The 21,122-nt window shown below is 37.5% G+C and overlaps 1 protein-coding gene and 1 non-coding gene across 4 annotated transcripts in view; one reads left to right on the top strand and one right to left on the bottom strand.

The window, feature by feature from the left end:
• Positions 1–21,122, bottom strand: part of HMCN1 (hemicentin 1) — a 525,163-nt gene that overhangs the window by 125,437 nt on the left and 378,604 nt on the right. For all 3 annotated transcript variants that reach the window (XM_061160939.1, XM_061160937.1, XM_061160938.1), the window contains exons 53-57: positions 17,666–17,816; positions 16,117–16,311; positions 14,328–14,441; positions 7,919–8,106; positions 6,139–6,235 (exon numbers count right to left, since the gene is read on the bottom strand). In XM_061160939.1, the coding sequence (XP_061016922.1) occupies positions 6,139–6,235; positions 7,919–8,106; positions 14,328–14,441; positions 16,117–16,311; positions 17,666–17,816 (745 nt within the window). The remainder of the gene's footprint in view (positions 1–6,138; positions 6,236–7,918; positions 8,107–14,327; positions 14,442–16,116; positions 16,312–17,665; positions 17,817–21,122) is intronic.
• Positions 461–567, top strand: LOC133069776 (U6 spliceosomal RNA). The gene has a single exon (XR_009695990.1). It is a non-coding gene; the product is annotated as a U6 spliceosomal RNA (small nuclear RNA).

The following is a 21,122-nucleotide window of genomic DNA, read 5'->3' as shown; positions in this document are numbered from 1 at the left end:
TCTTGCTTATAGTAATGCTAGACATTTTATTTCAGAGTATCTATTTGTAAATTATACAGGTAGTTTCAACAATGTAAATAAATGACTTTCAAGATGAGCAAAAAATTTAACAAATAAACAAATTAACATCTTACTGTTCAAAACCAAAAAAGAATTCCAAAAGCAAAAGCAGTACAGAAAAAAGTGGGTCAAAAAAAGGCTAATAATGCAATGACAATTATGCATATTAAAACACACATTTATGGAACAATAGATGTTTTTATAAGAAGACATGCATATTGAAGGAATAATATTACAGATTCAAATGACTTCCGAAGTGGGGATGGGGTGGGAACAGGAGTGAGGAATGGGCATTAAAAATGAGTGAATACATGAATGAATGAATAGATTAATAAAGGCAGAGATAAGTCTTGCTCAGGCTAGTGAAGACAGTAAGACATGACATAAAGAATGTAATATAGTGCTCGCTTCGGCAGCACATATACTAAAATTGGAACGATACAGAGAAGATTAGCATGGCCCCTGCGCAAGGATGACACGCAAATTCGTGAAGCGTTCCATATTTTAAAAAAAAATGTAATGTAATCCTCTATTATTATATTATACTCTCTATATTATTCCCTCTACATATTATATTCAGATTGAGTTTTTAAAACAGCATCAAAAAACAAAAAAAAGATCAAAAAGACAAAATTACTTTAAAAATATTACTGTCAAATTTTTGATCACTGATTTTCATGACCATTCATTTATGCTTATTTCAGATGCTGTGCTAAATGCTGACGCAGTACAAAAATATAATAGATAATATCTATGAAGAATAATTTGGTGGTAGTGGCAAAAAAGGGACAGATAATGTGTTTTTGAGTGGTTATGCTGTGCCAGGCACCAAACACTTCATAATGCCATTTCATTGAAAGCTCATAAAACTTACGTGTTAGATACAGTTCTTATCCTCTTATTATAGATGAGGAAAGCTGAGACAGAGAGAGGTGAGAATCTCGCCTAAGGTTTCACGGTTACCGGGAGAGACTGGTGTCTGGCTTGAGAGCCCTGTTCTCAGCCGCCATCTGATACTGCCTTGTATTTACCAGTGTGCACGCTTAGTTGTCAATGTCCGACTCTTTGTGAGCCCATGGACTGTACTCTGTCAGGCTCCTCTGTACATGGGATTCTCCAAGAAGACAGAAAATGAGGGTATCTTCCAGAAAGAAGGCAAGGCATATACAACGGTCCAAACGGGGAAAAGAACATGAACCCGAAGGCTGACCTGGCCAGAGTTTGAAGAGCAAGGTTGTTGGGGAGTTAGGCTGGAGAGTAGACAAGATTAAAGGACTAAGCAGGATCAAGTCCTACAGGGTCCTCTGGGTATCTTAAGAATACTGCCATATGACCCAGCAATCCCACTTCTGGGCATACACACTGAGGAAACCAGATCTGAAAGAGACACGTGCACCCCAATGTTCATCGCAGTACTGTTTATAATAGCCAGGACATGGAAGCAACCTAGATGCCCATCAGCAGATGAATGGATAAGGAAGCTGTGGTACATATACACCATGGAATATTACTCAGCCATTAAAAAGAATTCATTTGAACCAGTCCTAATGAGATGGATGAAGCTGGAGCCCCTTATACAGAGTGAAGTAAGCCAGAAAGATAAAGAACATTACAGCATACTGACACATGTATATGGAATTTAGAAAGGTGATAACGATAACCCTATACGCAGAACAGAAAAAGAGACACAGAAATACAGAACAGACTTTTGAACTTTGTGGGAGAATGTGAGGGTGGGATATTTCAAAAGAACAGCATGTATACTATCTATGGTGAAACAGATCACCAGCCCAGGTGGGATGCACGAGACAAGTGCTCCGGCCTGGTGCACTGGGAGGACCCAGAGGAATGGGGTGGAGAGGGAGGTGGGAGGGGGGATCGGGATTGGGAATACATGTAAATCCATGGCTGATTCATATCAATGTATGACAAAACCCACTGGAAAAAAAAAAAATAATAATAAAAAAAAAAAATGTAAAAAAAAAAAAAAGAATACTGAAATACAGCCTAAGGAAAGGAAACAGAAGAGTGGTTTACTCAAAAATTCACTTAAAAGATACCACTCTGGCCACAGTGGTGGGAACTGGTGAGAACGCTAAAACAGACTCAGAAAGACCAGTTAGGTGACTATTGCTGTGATAAGTGCAAAAGATTATAGTGCTATGCTCAGGATGGTGTCACAAAGAACAGAAAAGTGATGCTTTGGGTGTGAGGTTTAAGGAGGAGGAGGAATCAAGGATGACATTCCTTTTCCTGGCTTGAACAGTGGGAAGATGGTGGTTCCCTTTACTGACACAGAGATCCCTGGAGGAACACATTTTGGGGAAAAGGTAATAAGCTCAGTTACATATACATTGTCTTAAGAATGACTATCACACATTTGTATTGATAGGAAGTAAATATCTGAATAGAAGAGTCTAGAGATCCTGAGGGGGCCCTGGCTAGAGATAAACTTTGCAAACTATCTGCACATAAATGGTATCTGAAATTTGGGAATTCATGAGATCATACGATGCGTGAGGAAGAGTTCGAAGAAATGAGGTCAAGGGCTTAGAAAAATAAGAAGTGATAGTCAAGTAGGAAGGGAGGAACTAACAAAGGAAACTGGGAATGAGAGATTGGAAAGGAAAGATATAAATAAGGGGCGTAAGTGTCACATAAGCCAAAGGAAGAGAAATTTTGAAAAAGATGGTCGAATGCTAAAGAATGTCAAATGCTCAAAAGTAAGAAAGGTAAAGCCTGGAAAATGGCTACTGGATTTTTGATGTCATTTCCTGAATTCAGTGAGCAGCTTCATTGGAGTTGTGGGGGTGAAATCTGGTGAGTAGTGGAGGGAGGAGTGAGCAGGAGTAAGGAGATGGAGACAGTAAATATATATAGCATTTAGAGAAGGTTGTTTTGAAATAGGGGGCAAAGAGAGGGAGGCAGCTGAAGAGAAATATTAGGTCCAAGGGAGAGTTTCTTATTTTTATTTTTTAAGAGGGAAGAGAGGAAAAAAAAAAAAAAGAGGGAAGAGAGAAGTAAATTTAAGTGCTCTTGGGAAAGAGCCAGTAAAAGTGTGAATTTCAATATTGGAGAAGAAGAGAGGAGACTGTGGGATTTCTGAGGGGGTAGTGGCAGGGATCTAGAGCCAAGTCAGTCTTTGGAAGGCAGAGGAACTCTTCCATTCTGTGTTGTAACAGAAGGAAAGAAGACATGGCAATATCAGATGCAGCTGATACTGTCAATTTGATGGTAGGAATTAGAAGTGGTTTCTGCAATATGCCTTCTCTTTTCCCTGTAAAACAGGAGATAAGGGTATTGACTGAAAGTGAGAGGAGGGCTGTGATTAGCTGATTGTTTGTGTCCCCCCAAAATTCATATACTAAAACCCTAACTCTCAGTGTGGTTGTATGTGAAGATGGGGACTTAAAGGAAGAAATGCAACATAAATGAGGTCATAAAGGTCATAAACCTGATCCTACCAGATTACTGTCTTTATAAAAATAGGACACCTGAAAGCTTCCTTGCTTTTTCTGTCCATGTGTGCTCGTGGAAGGGCCTTGTGAGGACAAACTGGTCATCGACAAGCCAGAAAGAGCCTTCGTCAAAGCTGAATCCTGCTGGAACCGTGATCTTGGACTTTCCAGCCTCCAGACTGGTGAGAAAATAAACTCTTGTTGTTTAACCACGTAGTCTCTGGTATTTTGTTAATGGCTGCCTGAGCTAAGACAGGGGTCATGTGACATTCAAGAAGGTATGAGAGTCACTCTGAAGTAGAGACATAAGGATGTGCCCCAGCCAGTATAAAGGGCTCATTCCAAGCAGTACCTGTGAATTTACACTCCAATATTTCTGATGCCAAGAGTTTCTCCAGCCAGGGTTACCTACCTAGGTGTACGTATGGAATTCAGTTGAGAGGTAATACAGAAAAGCAGCTAAGTTTAAAGCCTCTGAAATCAGACTACCTGAGTTAAAATCCTGGTTCCGTATTTGCCAGCTGTGTAACTTTGGCCATGTTACTTTATCTCACAGAGGTTCATCTTTTTCATCCGTTAAAGAGATATATAATAGGACCAACCACCTGGGGTTGAGATAATTCAGTAAAATAACATATATAAAAAGACCTGATGCATCATCTTGTAGGTATCAAGCAGTCAGTATGTTGTGTTGCTATATGTGGAGCTGAGCTTTTATTAAGCAAGAGCACTGAGAAGACATGGGCTAAGAGCAGTAATTGATATGTTGGTCAATGAAGGCGAAGCTGGATGTGAAGGAAAGCAAAGACACAGAGGTATGAAAAGAACTGGAGGTCAACAGAATGAAGGTTAGAGACCAAAACGAACAAGCACTGTTGTCAAACAAATGGTGTGGTTTTAGGGAAGCAATTTAAATGGTTTCTCCCCCACATGGATTTTCCAGTATTTAATCCAATATTAATTATGGATTCCTTCTGCAGTCATGAGATCAAGATACCATGAACTGGTAAAAGAGGAGACCCCCTCCTGTCCAATTCTTAACAGTAAACACTAATGGCAGCTGCCTCTCAATTCATGCAAGGTTCCCAATTCAGATGATTCTGCTACACATTGAGAAACTGGATATGAAGGAAATATAATCAAGGAACAACAAATATTTATTTAGCAACTACCATGTCTTTAGACTAGGAAGACCAAGGTCCATAAGAAATCACCATTTGTCTACAGCATTTATAATAAAGTTATAAGATAGAGGTGAAGATACAGACATACAAAGATAACAAGGTAGCATCTGTGACTGCTAAAACTGGGGTTTTTATGAGATGCTTTTGACCACGTAAAGGAAGAAAAATGAATCCTGCCTTGGGGAATCAGCAAAAATAATCAACACTTTTATTTTTCAACATTTATTCTATTGTACTTTATAGATTAGAATGTATACTTTCACAATGATTATTATTGCTTTATTCATTCTTTCTGGAAAATCATAACACATTTTTACCATTTTGGTCAGATTTACTCAACAAAAGTTGCTAAGCACTGGGACTGCACAGATAGCCGTGGCTCAAATCAGTTACACAGCATCAGTACCAGATACTGCTCGACATCAATACTTCCTACATATCACACCACAAAAGAATATCCATTGTGCTAAATAAAAGCCTTTTGAAAGAGGAAATGTTTCACTAATGTCAAATTTCTGCTATTTTCAAAATGAGCCAGAATTTGGTATATAAACCACACAGAGTGAGAGTGAGTGAAAGTCGCTTGATCGTGTCTGACTCTTTGTGACCTCATGGACTAATTAGTCCATGGAATCTCCACGCCAGAACACTGGAGTGGGTAGCCTTTCCCTTCTCCAGGGGATCTTCCCAACCCAGGGATCGAACCCAGGTCTCTCACATTGTAGGCAGATTCTTTACCAGCTGAGCCATGTGAATCAAACAGTTAAAGAAAATCTGTTATAATAATTGTTCACCATTTCCAATTTAATATTCTGGAAGCAGCTGTGTGTCATGAAAATAAAATTATTTATGGTTAACATCCAACAGCACTTTTAGCAAAAACAAAAAAACTAGTAGTTATGGAGTGTCTAGCATTTATCGAAAACTTAAAATCTGATAAATGAATTAGATGTATGGATGGTTCTTAGGGATTATTTAACTCCACAAAGTGACTTTTTCTTCCTTGGGGAGTGTACTAAATTCTGGAGGGTGTAACTAAACATGAATTCTATAACTGAGGACAGAAACTGATTCCAATCAGGCCCAGTGGGTAAATTTTCATGAGTAGAAGAGCTATTTTTGGTTCTTACTTCATATAAACTTTTACTCTTTGGGATTTCAAATTTTGATTTTTTCTTTTTTACTTTCAAATACGTAGGAGTAACTACTTTGTCTTAGGGGACTGAAATAATATAAAAACAGTCTTCCTAAAAGATTTGTACTTTATAAATCCCACAAGCTGTGGTAAGAAAGAAAGAAGGGGAAAGATTGAATGAATGCTGGCTCCACACATTGTTCAAGTTAAAAAATAGGAAATAAGCCTACATAATCTAAAACACAGTTTTCCTGCTTTTTCAAGCATACTCTAACAGATGTTTTTGGAACTGAGCTCTTACCATGAACATTGAGGTTAAAATATTTTTTGGCACTTCCAGCTGTGTTCTCAGCAATGCACACATATCTGCCGATATCTGTTATTTGACTATTTAGAACCTAATGGGAAAAATGAAGAAATTCCAACTGAAACTTTTTAGAAAGCAACTTGTCAATTTTGAGAATAAACAATCCATATTCTTTCTAGTTAATACCAGATAAACATAATAAAGAATTTTTGTAAGTAACACAGCTGATGCTGGTTTTTATGAGGTCAATTAAATAAATATTTATAAAGATTTCTAATCAGAAAAGGCAATTGCATATTGACTTGCATATTGACTAGGGAAAGTGCCAAATCTGTCTCCCACTTCCCCATCTACATCCCTGCCCATGTGACTATATCACTGGAAGTTCCTCCCATCAGGAAGTGGAATAAAGATGTAGAATTTGTGTTGGCCTTATGACCAGCTTTGACCAGCAGAGTGTGATGGATGTGACAGTGTTCCATTTCAAACCTAGGCCTTGTGCGCGTCCCCTCACTCATCTGAAAGCCTGCCACCACTCTTTGAGGAAATCAGGATTAGCTCACTGGAAGGTGAGAGATCACATGGGAAAAGTCATCCTAGTTATTGCAACCGAGGCCCCAGAAATGTGCAAGAGCCCAGCTAAGATCAGCAGAGCCACTAATTCAACCCACAGTATGTAGACACTGGATTGAGTAAGCCTTGCCAAGACCAGAAAATCACCCAGTCAACCAGAAGGCTTGTGAGCTGAATCCCCCTACTGTAGGGATGTAGTAGCTATAGCTATGTAGTAGCTACTTTTTTAAAATTATGCAGACATTTCTATCAATCTATATATCTTTTGGCTCTAGCCAACAGAAATATTTAAGCATTTAGCTAGAGGTTGTACATGCATCAAATAAAAAAAGTCATGATGTTTAGAAGATACTTTGAGAGTTCAAGATTATTTATAAGTAGTGAATCTCATACTTTCTTTAAAAAAAATAAAGAACTCCATGAGATATGTTCTGGGTTGGATTCCCTGATGCTTAAATTCTTGGGCCTACAGAACATCTTTAATATATTTGAGAAATAATTTCTTAAGTTGTGTCCTAACAAAAGAGTTGGTGTTTTTTCTACAAGTGCCTATCTTTCTTTTAGGACACTTGAAAAGAAAAAAATAAGACATGCCCATTAGTGCACAATAATTCAGGATATTTATATGATTTCCATTATTATCAACTCTTTGCAAACAGAGGACAAATTTTAATCTACACAGAACTTTATACCATATAGAATCTTATCATCAGAAATCTGCAATGAAAAGATTATAATAATTTGCTTATAATTTGATTTTTAACACAGAGGTCATATTACAGTAAATTTAGGTGTATGTGTGTTTGAATGTACAGATGACTTCTGGAAGAATTCACATAAAACTGTTAACAGTGGTCACCAGTGATAATGAGAAAATAATGAGGAAGAATAATTGTATTTTATATCCTTTTTATGCTATGTTGTTTTTATAAATGGGGACTGAAGCCCACCAGGTTCCTCTGTCCATGGGATTCTCCAGGCAAGAATACTGGAGTGGGTAGCCTATCCCTTCTCCAGGAAATCTTCCTGACCCAGGAATCGAACCAGGGTCTCCTGCACTGAAGACAGATTCTTTACCAGCTGAGCTACCAGGGAAGTCCACAAATATTTATAAACCAATACAAATTATTTCTAAAATCAAAAAGACATTATAAAATACAAAGTCAAATAGCTATTTTTAAATTAGACTGTTTACTGTTACCTGAAGAATTCTCCCATTAGACAGAAATTTATGGTGCTCATCTTCTAGCAACGGCTGCCCATCTTTCTGCCAGGAACTCCTCGGTGCGGGGCTGCCACTGGATAAACACTCCATCATCACGCTCTTGTTCACCAGCACGGTGACCTCTTCAGGGAGATCGCCGTCTGCTCCCTTGATAACCGGCGGCACTAGTAAGTGATTGAAATAAAGAGAAAAGATGGGAAGCAAAGTCCTTTCGAAATCATTCTAGCTTTATGACAATTTTTTAAAGTTTGGGATAAGAGAGAAGCAAAAGTTGAAGAAGAATCCATGATCCTGAAGTAACATTTTACATTAATAAATTAGGGTGGTGATACAGACTATGTGAATTTGGGTTTATTTTTTCCTTCCCCACCTACCATGGACTCCCAAAGTTTGCTTCCCATTTAGGTTAATACTGATTATTACCTTTCCGGACCACCCTCACAGACTCCCCTCCCCACCCTTAGATCATATTATAGTTTTTTTTTTTTTAAATCTCTGATCCCAGGTTGATGAGGGTGGGTGCAGAAAGCAATGATGAAGCCAAGTAGCTCCAACTTCAATGTTTGACTGTCTATCACACCCCGCCCCCATGGTGGAAATGTCTAATGTTCTGTTTTCCATGGGACCAAAATACCACCCCGACCACTGTTTCTCTTATTCTCATACTTAAGGAAAGGACTAAATACATCTGATATGTGTTCCCACATATCCTTTCTTACCATCTCAAGGGATGGCAATTCACTACCATGGAAGGTAGTGAACCCTACTTGACCCCCCCTTGGTTTCTTGACTGCATTTTTCACCTATTCTAGGACTTGCTCCATCAATCTTGTACCTTCCTCCCATCTGCACACACTCACTAGAAACTTTAACTTGTCCCTGTCTATTGGAGCACTTTCCTTGATCTATAAGCAAGTTCAAAACTCTCTTAAATATATTATTTCAAACAAGCTGTTATCCTACAACTCAATTTTACCTCTTCCTGACTCTTCAAAAGCTCCTAAGAGTACTCTATATTTGCTTCCTTCTCTATCTGATTATTTGCTCAATATATATTCTTCTGTGCTTGAGTACCACACCATACTAAACATAAATTGATCTTTTGAATTTCACCAATGATTTTTTAGTTTCAAAGCCAAATGACCTTTTTTAGTTTTCATTTCTTTAAATTTACTTTGCTCATAGTGATGCTTCCTAAGGCCCACTTGACTTCACATTCCAGGATGTCTGGATCTAGGTGAGTGATCACAACATCGTGATTATCTGGGTCATGAAGATCTTTTTTGTACAGTTCTTCTGTGTATGCTTGCCACCTCTTCTTAGTATCTTCTGCTTCTGATAGGTCCATACCATTTCTGTGCTTAATTGTGCCCATCTTTGCATGAAATGTTCCCTTGGTATCTCTAATTTTCTTGAAGAGATCTCTAATCTTTCTCATTCTATTGTTTTCCTCTATCTCTTTGCAATGATCCCTGAGGAAGGCTTTCTTATCTCTCCTTGCTATTGCTTGGAACTCTGCACTCAAATGGGTATATCTTTCCTTTTCTCCTTTGCTTTTCGCTTCTCTTCTTTTCTCAGCTATTTGTAAGGCCTCCTAAGACAGCCATTTTGCATTTCTTTTTCTTGCGGATGGTCTTGATCCCTGCCTCCTGTACAATGTCACAAACATCCATCCATAGTTCTTCAGGCACTCCGTCTATAGATCTAATCCCCTGAATCTAATTGTCACTTCCACTGTATAATTGTAAGGGATTTGATTTAGGTCATACCTGTATCAAGTAGAGAAAACCACTAGACCATTCAGGTAGGACCTAAATCAAATCCCTTATATTATACAGTAGAAGTGAGAAAGAGACTTAAGGGACTAGATCTGATAGAGAGCCTGATGAACTATGGACAGAAGTTCGTAACATTGTACAGGAGACAGGGATCAAGACCATCCCCATGGAAAAGAAATGCAAAAAAGCAAAATGGCTGTCTGAGGAGGCCTTACAAATAGTTGTGAAAAGAAGAGAAGTGAAAAGCAAAGGAGAAAAGGAAAGATATTTCCATTTGAATGCCGAGTTCCAAAGAATAGCAAGGAGAGATAAGAAAGCTTTCCTCAGTGATCAATGCAAAGAAATAGAGGAAAACAACAGAATGGGAAAGACTAGAGATCTCTTCAAGAAAATTAGAGGTACCAAGGGAACATTTCATGCAAAGATGGGCTCAATAAAGGACAGAAATGGAACGGACCTAACAGAAGCAGAAGATATTAAGAAGAGGTGGCAAGCATACACAGAAGAACTGTACAAAAAAGACCTTCATGACCCAGATAATCACGATGGTGTGATCACTCACCTAGAGCCAGACATCTTGGAATGTGAAGTCAAGTGGGCCTTAGAAAGCATCACTATCAACAAAGCTAGTGGAGCTAATGGAATTACAGTTGAGCTTTTTCAAAACCTGAAAGATGACGTTGTTCAAGTGTTGCACTCAATATGCCAGCAAATTTGGAAAACTCAGCAGTGGCCACAGGACTGGAAAAGGTCAGTTTTCATTCCAATTCCAAAGAAAGGCAATGCCAAAGAATGCTCAAACTACCACATGATTGCACTCATCTCGCACGCTAGTAAAGTAATGCTCAAAATTATACAAGCCAGGCTTCAGCAATACGTGAACTGTGAACTTCCATATGTTCAAGCTGGTTTTAGAAAAGGCAGAGGAACCAGAGATCAAGTTGCCAACTTCCCTTGGATCATCGAAAAAGCAAGAGAGTTCCAGAAAAACATCTACTTTTGCTTTATTGACTATGCCAAAGCCTTTGACTGTGTGGATCACAACAAACTGTGGAAAATTCTTCAAGAGATGGGAATACCAGACTACCTGACCTGCCTCCTGAGAAATCTGTATGCAGGTCAAGAAGCAACAGTTAGAACTGGACGTAGAACAACAGACTGGTTCCAAATAGGAAAAGGAGTACGTCAAGGCTATATATTGTCAGGCTGCTTACTTAACTTATATGCAGAGTACATCATGAGAAACGCTGGGCTGGAAGAAGCACAAGCTGGAATCAAGATTGCTGGGAGGAATATCAATAACCTCAGATATGCAGATGACACCATGCTTATGGCAGAAAGTGAAGAGGCGCTAAAAAGCCTCTTGATGAAAGTGAAAGAGGAGACTGAAAAAGTTGGCTTAAAGCTCAACATTCAGAAAACTAAGATCATGGCATCCAGTCCCATCACTTCATGGTGAATAGATGGGGAAACAGTGGAAACAGTGTCAGACTTTATTTCTGGGGGGCTCCAAAATCACTACAGATGGTGACTGCAGCCATGAAATTAAAAGATGTTTACTCCTTGGAAGGAAAGTTATGACCAACCTAGACAGCATATTAAAAAGCAGAGTCATTACTTTGCCAACAAAGGTCCGTCTAGTCAAGGCTATCGTTTTTCCAGTGGTCATGTATGGTTGTGAGAGTTGGACTGTGAAGAAAGCTAGCGCCAAAGAATTGATGCTTTTGAACTGTGGTGTTGGAGAAGACTTTTGAGAGTCCTTTGGACTCTCAAAGATCAAACCAGTCCATCCTAAAGAGATCAGCCCTAGGTGTTCATTGGAAGGACTGATGCTGAAGCTGAAACTCCAATAAGAGCTAACTCATTGGAAAAGACCCTGATGATGGGAGGGATTGGGGGCAGGAGGAGAAGGGGACGACAGAGGATGAGATGGCTGGATGGTATCACCGACTCCATGGACATGAGTTTGGGTAAACTCTGGGAGTTGGTGATGGACAGGGAGACCTGGCGTGCGCTGATTCACGAGTCAGACATGACTGAGCGATTGAACTGAACTGAACTGTATCAAAGGTGTAGTGGTTTTCCCTACTTTCTTCAATTTAAGTCCAAATTTTGCAATAAAGAGTTCATGATCTGAGCCATAGTCAGCTCCTGGGAATTCCAGCTGAGCTATTTCAAACCTTAAAAGATGATGCTGTGAAAGTGCTCACTCAATATGCCAGCAAATTTGGAAAACTCACCAATGGCCACAGGACTGGAAAAAGTCAGTTTTCATTCCAATCCCAAAGAAAAGCAATGCCAAAGAAAGTTCAAATTACCTCACAATTGAACTCAACTCACATGCTAGCAAAGTAATGCTTAAAATTCTCCAAGCTAGGATTCAACAGTATATGAACCGAGAACTTCCAGTTGTTCAAGCTGGATTTAGAAGAAGCAGAGGAGCCAGAAATCAAATTGCCAACACCCAGTGGATCATCGAAAAAGCAAGAGCATTCCAGAAAAACATCTATTTCTGCTTTATTTACTACGCCAAAGCCTTTGATTGTATGGATCACAACAAACTATGGAAAATTCTTAGAAACAGATGGGAGTACCAGACCACCTGACCTGCCTCTTTAGAAATCTGTATGCAGATCAAGAAGCAACAGTTAGAACCAACATGGAACAATGAACTGTTTCCAAATTGGGAAAGGATTATGTCAAGGCTATATATTGTTACCCTGTTTATTTAACTTACATGCAGAGTACATCATGAGAAATGACAGGCCGGATGAAGCACAAGCTGGAATCAAGATTGCCAGGAGAAATACCAGTAACCTCAGATATGCAGATGACACCACCCTTATGGCAGAAAGTGAAGAGGAACTAAAGAGTCTGTTGATGAAAGGGAAAGAGGAGAGTGAAAAAGCTGGTTTAAAACTCAACATTCAAAAAGTGAAGATCATGGCATTCAGTCCCATCACTTCATGGCAAATAAATGGGGAAACAGTGACAGACTTTCTTTTCTTGGGCTCCAAAATCACTCCAGATGGTGGCTGTAGCCATGAAATAAAAAGACACCTGCTCCTTGAAAGAAAAGCTATGACCAACCTAGACAGCATATTAAAAAGCAGAGATATTACTTTGCTGACAAAGGTCTGTCTAGGCAAAGCTATGGTTTTTCCAGTACTCATATATGAATGTGAGAGTTGGGTTATAAAGAAAGCTGAGCACCTTAGAATTGATGCTTTGGAACTGTGGAGTTGGAGAATACTCTTGAGAGTCCCTTGGACTGCAAGGAGATCAAACCAGTCCATCCTAAAGGAAATCAGTCCTGAATACTCATTGGAAGGACTGATGCTGAAGCTGAATCTCCAATACCTGATGCAAAGAACAGACTCATTGGAAAAGACCTGATGCTGGGAAAGATTGAAGGCAGGAGGAGAAGGGGACGACAGAGGATGAGATAGTTGAACGGCATCACTGACTTGATGGACAAGCTCCACTTCTTGATAACCTTTTCTATGCCTTGGATTCTATGACTTCATAGGTTACATGAACTCCTCAGATTGCTCCTCTTCTAATCTACTTTCTTTGTCCTGTCTCCTGCTTGTAAATGATGCTCAAAGATCTTTTTGATATTCCTCTCTATCTATAACACTTTCTGTTGAAAAATCTCATGCCTCTTAATATCATTTGTTTGTGTACAACTTTCAAACCTATATTCTTAGTTCAATTCTCCCTCTTGTGTTGTAGTTCCGTATTTCCAATGTCTCTTTCAACATCTTCCTGAGTATCTTGGTACCATGCTAAATTCAACATATCCAAAACAACACTGATTTCATTCTTCTCAAGTCATGTTGTTTTCCTAAATCTTTTATTTTTATTACTCCTTCTATAATTTTCTTAATCACACATGACAAAAATCTGTTTCATCTTATACTCTCAGATAAGTGCCTACCTCTTCATATAACCTAATCACTTCCTCTATAAAAACTTTCATACCAACTGATTCCTATACATTTTCACTGCTACTTCTCTAGCTTAGCTTCTTCTAATGAAAACATCTATTTTTTTCCTGCTTCTACTACCATCCCCTCTCTTTTCCCTTAAAGGTACAGTACTTCTACTCTTAGTCCATGCATTCATAACATGTCTCTGGTCCCAGGGTGGACATGTAAATTATGCCTTATCTGTGAGGCCTCTTGGCCTCTGTTATTGGTTCAGATATAGATACGTGACTCAGTCTTGACCAAAAGCCACAGAGATCCTATTTTAGGACTTCAGTTGTAAATGCTGGGAAAGAAAAGCAAGCCAAGAGAAAGAGAAAGTTCAGTGGATCTCTTCTGAGTCACAGAAGTTAGACATGATTGCAGCCTGGGAGTTTTCAGGTTCATGGATCAGTGATTCTCTTTTTTTTTTAAATTTAGGCCAGTTTCTTATTTGATAGTTCAGGCATACTAACTAAGGTGCTCTCAATTTGTATATGACAGCTCCCTGGGAGAACTATCAGTTTCTGATTATCTTTATGTCTCTAACTTCCTGAGTGCAACAGCATGCAAACATTAGTCCCTCAAAAACCTTTTGAGTGAAAGAATGCATAATAAACAAAAACCAAACAAACTCACAGAGTACACGAACGTCATACTGAAGCGAATCTTCTCCAGCCTCATTCACAGCCACACACACGTATCTCCCAGCATCTTCTACTTTAGCCCGAGGAATCTGTAACACTCGCCCTCCTGAAAACAGATCCCAATACATATGTCTACTTCTCTAAATCTTAAGAGTGAAAGTGGTCATAAACAGAGCTGTAACTTTTCAGCTCTAATGACTTCCTTACATTTTCTAAGGCCCTCACCCAGTGTTCCAGTGTTAACCCCACATACCACATTTATACCAAACAGTGCATTACTGAAAAGTGACCCAGCATATAAACGAGACCTTCTGAGAACTAAAGAGCTTATGTAGATTTTCCTCAAGGGAGGAATGTTGCTCTATGCCCTGCTCATGTTCCATGTGGAATGCTGTTACGTGGTGACTTCTTGCTTTTACATAAAATTCTAAACACATGTGACAGGAGCCCAGCAGGTCACAGAGAGTCAGACATGACATACTGACTAAATAATAACAAACAATAGCAACAAAAGAAGTTTACACTGTTAGAGATAAGTACTGATTTGAGCAAATAATAGCCAAGGATATAAAAGGTATAAAGTATACCATTATACATATGATTTTGAAAGAATAGCTATATTTTCAAACTTTTCATGATGGTGTAATTTCAAACAGAGAAAAGTTGCAATATTTATATAAAAATTTTATCTATATCAATTATTTATATTTAAACCCATTAGTTTGAGCTCTGTCATATATATGTACATATTAACTTTTATTTATATATATAAATATGTAATACTCTCGAATGATTTAGAAAAAGATTACATATATATATATATATATATATATAAAATTTGAGAGTAAATTGTTAACATGTTGCCCCTTTACCCCTAAATACTCACAAATCTATATTTCATAAAACAAGGATAATCCCTATATAATGATAGTATAATGATCAATATGTAGAATCAAGAAAAAACTACTATTGAACCAGAGTCCATATTCAAATTTCATTATTATTATATTGTCTTTTATATCTATTTTTTTCCCAAGCTCAGATCCAATATAGGATCACATACTATATCTAGTGATCATTTCTATTTAGTCTCTTTTTTTAAACTCCAAGATTATTTTATTTAATTGAGATGAAGTTTATATACAATGGAAGGCACTGGACTTTAAATGTACAGTTTGATAAATTTTGACAAGCCTATTTGAATATTTTCTAAAAGTAAATAGAAGCCTTGAAAATATTATTCCTCAATTTAAACATCTCTTTTTCCATCATAAACTATGTAATAACTGAAATATCTGAAACTAATCATCTTTACGATTGATTTATGAGAAATGCATTTAATAATTGAGTAGTAACTATTTGCAAATATACTTTAGAATTTATCATTAATAATGTACAGAAATAGAGCCGATTATTTCATCACATTATATAGAAAAATAGAGGCACCTGGAGCCAAAAGATTTTAACTTGATAGAATGATTCCATAGAAAATTAACTAAGGTGTTCTATCCTATGTCAAATTCTCAGTCTAGACTCTACTAACTTGAAGCTACATAGATACCAGTGGCCATAAAATCAATCAATTCGACTGGTCTAACGGAGAAGGGAAAGGCTACCCACTCCAGTATTCTGGCCTGGAGAATTCCATGGACTGCATAGTCCATGGGGTCCCAAAGAGTCGGACACGACTGAGTGACTTTCACTTCACTTCACTTCAATAAATGAGAAGAAGCACATCTGACGGAGATTCAGATTTGCACCCTGTTCCTAGCAGCCTTTACCTGGCAAAATCAGGACTCTCTCACTTGAGGTCAGAGGGCGGCCATCTTTATACCATGTCAGTGTCGGAGCGGGAGCAGCATTAGTCTCACAATAAAGAGAGATGGGGTTGTTGATGATCACATCCTTGGCTTCACCTCTCCTGCCAGTATCCAGCATGTTCCCTATTTCCCAGAGCTTCTGAAAACTTGGAGGAACTACAGAGGAAAGACATATACAATTCTGGACTCATGTAAATGACAGTGTTATCCATGAAAGAAAGATCTTGCCTGGTACAAGAGTGATTTGTACATGTAATAAATTAGACAATGTGAAAATATTTTCAAGTACTTATACACCTACCAACTCAGCCCTTAGCTAAAAAAAAAAGATAGGAGACAGAAGTCAGAGCTGGTTCTCCAGTGGAAAAGCAAGAGCCTGGAGCTCAGAATGTTGTGCTCATGTTCTGCTCTCCATTCATGTTTAAAGGATCTAGCACTTAGAAGATAGATTGTCCTGCTCTTAGGAAGGACCTACTATTAATATAATAAACATGGCTAAAGAATATGATCATAGCAGGGAAAACTAATTTCGAGAAGCCATTAAAAAATATTGGCTCAACAGAGTATTTCCCAATGATTTGTCTAATTAAGAAATCTAAAGAAGATATTAGCCAAGATTAAAAAGTGTATTAACAAAAATAAAGGGACATTCTTAAAGTTTTCTGGGTGAGAACTATGAACGTTCTAGAAGGCAATTTGCCTGTACATCAAAAGAATTTTAAAAGTATATAAACAATTGACCTAAAATTTCCATCATTAGCAACTTATGAAAAATAAAAAATGTGCAAAAGTTTTAAGTATAAAGATGTTCAATAAAGTATTACTTATGAATAGTAAAAGCTTGGACACAACCCAGACAATCAACAGTAAGAGTCTGGTTAAATAAATATTTGGATACTCAATTGATAAAACAGGTAAGTTATTAAAAATCATGTTGGAAAAAAAAAATCATGTTGAGAGCAAACTATCAACAATAAAAACAAGTATCATTTCTTAAGCATTTTGCTAAGAGTTTTATCTAATTTATCTTATTTGGTACTCACTACAATTCTACAAGGTGTTAATTTTAAAAGTGAAGAAAAAGAGGCTTAAAATATATAGGTAACTCACCAAGTCACAAAGCCTGAAGGAGCCTAAGTTCATCAGATTCCAAGTCTCACTACTTTAAAATCTGATATAATGTTACATTGGCTTTCTGATAAACTTCCGATATAACATCAGGGGAAAGCTAATATAACAGAGAAGTATGTATTGGGTGATCCCAATTTACAAATAACATACACATTTACAAAAATACATCAAAAGGAAACACACAAAAATGACAGAAGTAACCCTGAATGACAGGATTATTTTCTGCTTTGTTAATTTTTCGAGTCCAAGTTTTCAATAATGAATTTATATTATTGTCAATAGAAAAAAAAATACTAAAGCAAACCAAGGCAAATCTCTTTGTCATTGCTTTGCCAAAGCATATAAATGAAATTACATTTAATAAGCATATTAGCATTACCTTGTATATTCACATCAAAATCCAGCTCATCTTCACCTGCGATATTAGATGCTACACACGTGTATCGTCCAGTGTCTGATATTTGAGCCTCCTTGATTTGAAGTGTGTGTCCACTGGCAGCAATAGTAACATGATCATCTGATTTAAGGGGCTGTGATTCAATTATAATAATGTTATCATTAAGTACTCCAATAAATCCCCAAGGGGGCCATGCAGTTGAGAGTTTTCATGATTCTTTAATAAAAATTAAAATGTAGGTCAAATAGAAATACTCAAGACAACAATAACTTAATTTACTTTGAATAAGCTGATTGTTTTTGAGCAATCATGTCTTTATTTATTGAAAATTGTAGTTCATGTAGTTTATATCTGTGCTAGGTATTTCTGGGTGGTGCATTTATAAATTATTTATGATGAAAAATATTCTTAAGGTATCATATTTATGTTTGGAAAAAAAATGACTTTAGCTGATCCCACATTGTAGTGAAGCATCTCTTATTATTTTGTAGCAAATGCTAGAGTTTTTTAAAGAAAGACTGAAGGCATTAGCATAGTCTGATTAGATTTAAAAATCACTATTGCTCATTCAGAAACATCTTTACTTAATAAATGAAAAAATTTAACCTAGAGATATTTATATTATGAGGTTTTATTGATAACATTAGCTACATTTAATAGGACATTTCTCATCTTTTAAACATTCTGTATATACTAAGTTCCCTCTTATTTCTTGAAAATTTTAGTTCTTGGCTCACTGTTACTCCTTCCAATGATTTTTCTCATAATTCTTGGTGGTTTCAAAACCCACATAGGCAGCCATCTAATGCTTTGTGCTCTCAGCTCCTTGAATCTTTTTTATTTTGTTGGTCCCAACCCTCTCTCAGTCACTTAATAGGAGAGTTATACCTAGAACTTGATAATTTTCAATAATCACAGCTCTTGATAATTTCAGTTTCAAGTTCTCACCTTCTGACCATCACCTCTTAACTCTCTAACTCATTTTCTCTAGCATCCCAACTCCCATAATTTTCTGTTGCCACAGGAGCACCCAAAATTCACTGAACTTGAAATCTTTTCACTACCATACACTCTCCTCCTGATTCAGAGAAGGTTCCCTGGGGCTTAATCCTTGGACCTCGTCTCTTTCCACCTAATCTCACTCTCCCAGAGATCTCATGCAAAACCTTTGACTTATCTCTTTCCCTCACATCCTGCTACCACCTTCATCCAAGCAACCAACTTCTATCTCTTGGACAATGGTAATAAATTCATTTCTGGACTTCTTCTTTCTTCAGCCAGTAAAGAAGCCAATGTAATCTTTTAAAAATCTTTTAAGTCAGATCATTTCACTCCTGTGTTCAAAATTTTCCAGAGGCTTTCCATCAGTAAAAGGCCAACATATCTATACGCATTATAATCTGTACGTGTGTGTGCAGTGACTCATTCGTGTCTGCCTCTTTGCAACCCTATGGACTGTAGCCTGCCAGGCTCCTCTGTCCATGGGCTTCTCCAGGCAAGAATACTGGAGTTGGGTTGCAATTTCCTTCTCCAAGGGATCTTCCCAACCCAGGGGTTGAACCTGCCTCTCCTGCATTGACAGGTAGATTCTTTACCACTGTGCCGCCTTAGCTCTCAGTATGATCCAACCCTCCGTTAATCTTTTGCTCTCACCTTCCTTCGTGTTTCCATTGATCCCTGCACTCCAGTCAAATGCCTCAGGGCCTCTGTCTTTTGCTAGTCTCTCTAGAACATTTTCCCCTCAGGCATCTTATGTCTGCTTCCTTCTTTGAGTTTCAGCTTAAATATCACCTTATCAGTGAGGTCTTCCCTAGATAAATAGATCATACTCCTCTTTTCTCTGTAACATTCACCCTTAAGCACTGTGTGTTTTATTTTTTTTGTTTCGTTTCCTCCCCATCCCTAAACTCCACAAAAGCAAAGATTTGTGTGTGTGTGTGTCTATTTCCTTCATAGTGGTATCACCTGGATCTAAAATAGTGTTTGGCAAATACTATATGCTCAATAAATAATTTGGGATGCAATGAATCATTATTAACATCACATATAAAAATAGTATAATTTAAACTTTCCATGTCAAAGAAACATTTCAGAGCATGAGTAAACAAACACATAGTAGTAGTAGTGATAGTAGTTAAGTCGCTAAGTCGTGTCCGACTCTTGCGACCGCATGGACTGTAGCCTGCCAGGCTCCTCTGTCCATGGGATTCTCCAGGCAAGAATACTGGAGTGGGTTGCCATTTCCTTCTCCAGGGGATAGATTCTACCAAAACTTACTGTGGTTAATGCTGCTGATATTTTTGGTGGCTTTTCTCAAAAACACTGTTTTATTCAAGCAGTGTTGCTTATCTGAGAAATGAACTAGTGGAAGGAGTGATATGGAAGATAAACCAAAACCAGTATTTTTTGTACACATTTTAGGGGACCAATCGCAAATCCTGAAAAATTTAGCAATTTAACTAAAGCATCATAATAGGATCAGTTTCAGTCTGGATGTGAAATTAGTTTAACTGCTCATTATGAAACTTAAGAAAAACTGCCCTATTCCTAGTAAAATGCCAGCTTTTATCAAATTTTTATGTGTATATATATATATGTGTGCATGTGTATGAAATGCAAAGAATGAAAAGATTTGAGGTAAAATTAAAAATAAAATAGTAACATTTCAAAAGAGAAAGGAATTATTTGATTCCAAGCACTCATATAGAATTGATATTGTTCATAAAGTGTGTTTGTAGTCAGAAAAGAAACTGTAAACAGAACATGGTGGGAGTTCCATATTTTTCCTTTTGCAATAGCTTCCAGATGAAATTTGCTTATTTTGTAAGAGATGATTTTTTTTTCTGGCCACCAGGATTGCAGAATCCATCTGTGATATGAAAAAATAAATCAATATCTTTCTGCATCTTAAATTATGACTCTGACCTGAACATCTACAATTGGAACTTGACTATTTGGTTGATTATGTGTAAAACAGGACAAACATCAGCTTAGCTATGTCACATCTGTATTAAGCAGAGTGTTAACAGCAGCTAAAAAAAAAATCTATTTTGGTCTTAAAACACTAACACATGTTTTTAAAACATGCATAAAAGTAAGTAAGTTGAATGAGAAATAGTGTGTGGTCTGAAAGTCAGATTACATAATTGAAGGATGGATCTTTCCATGGCGCCAGTTACTTGTATTGGGCACTTCGTCATCACATTTAGCTTTTTGTTCTTCATCTTAAAATGTTAGGAATATTACCTTTTTGAAGAAGAGTTAAAGGTGTTTAGAGAAAGTTCTGAATAAGCTTAGTATCTATGTCATACCGATCATTCTAATTTGACTCAGCACTGTTTTTGTATTTCTTCTCCACAAAGTTTACTTTGAAAACCCACAGAGCACAAAAATCATTCACCAGTGGGAAGGTGGCTGGATTTTCAAAGACAATTGCTAG

Source organism: Dama dama, chromosome 14, assembly GCF_033118175.1.
Source record: "Dama dama isolate Ldn47 chromosome 14, ASM3311817v1, whole genome shotgun sequence".
NCBI lineage: Eukaryota > Metazoa > Chordata > Mammalia > Artiodactyla > Cervidae > Dama > Dama dama.
Note: the sequence above shows the minus strand (reverse complement) of the source record. Positions and strands in the feature narration are given on the sequence as shown.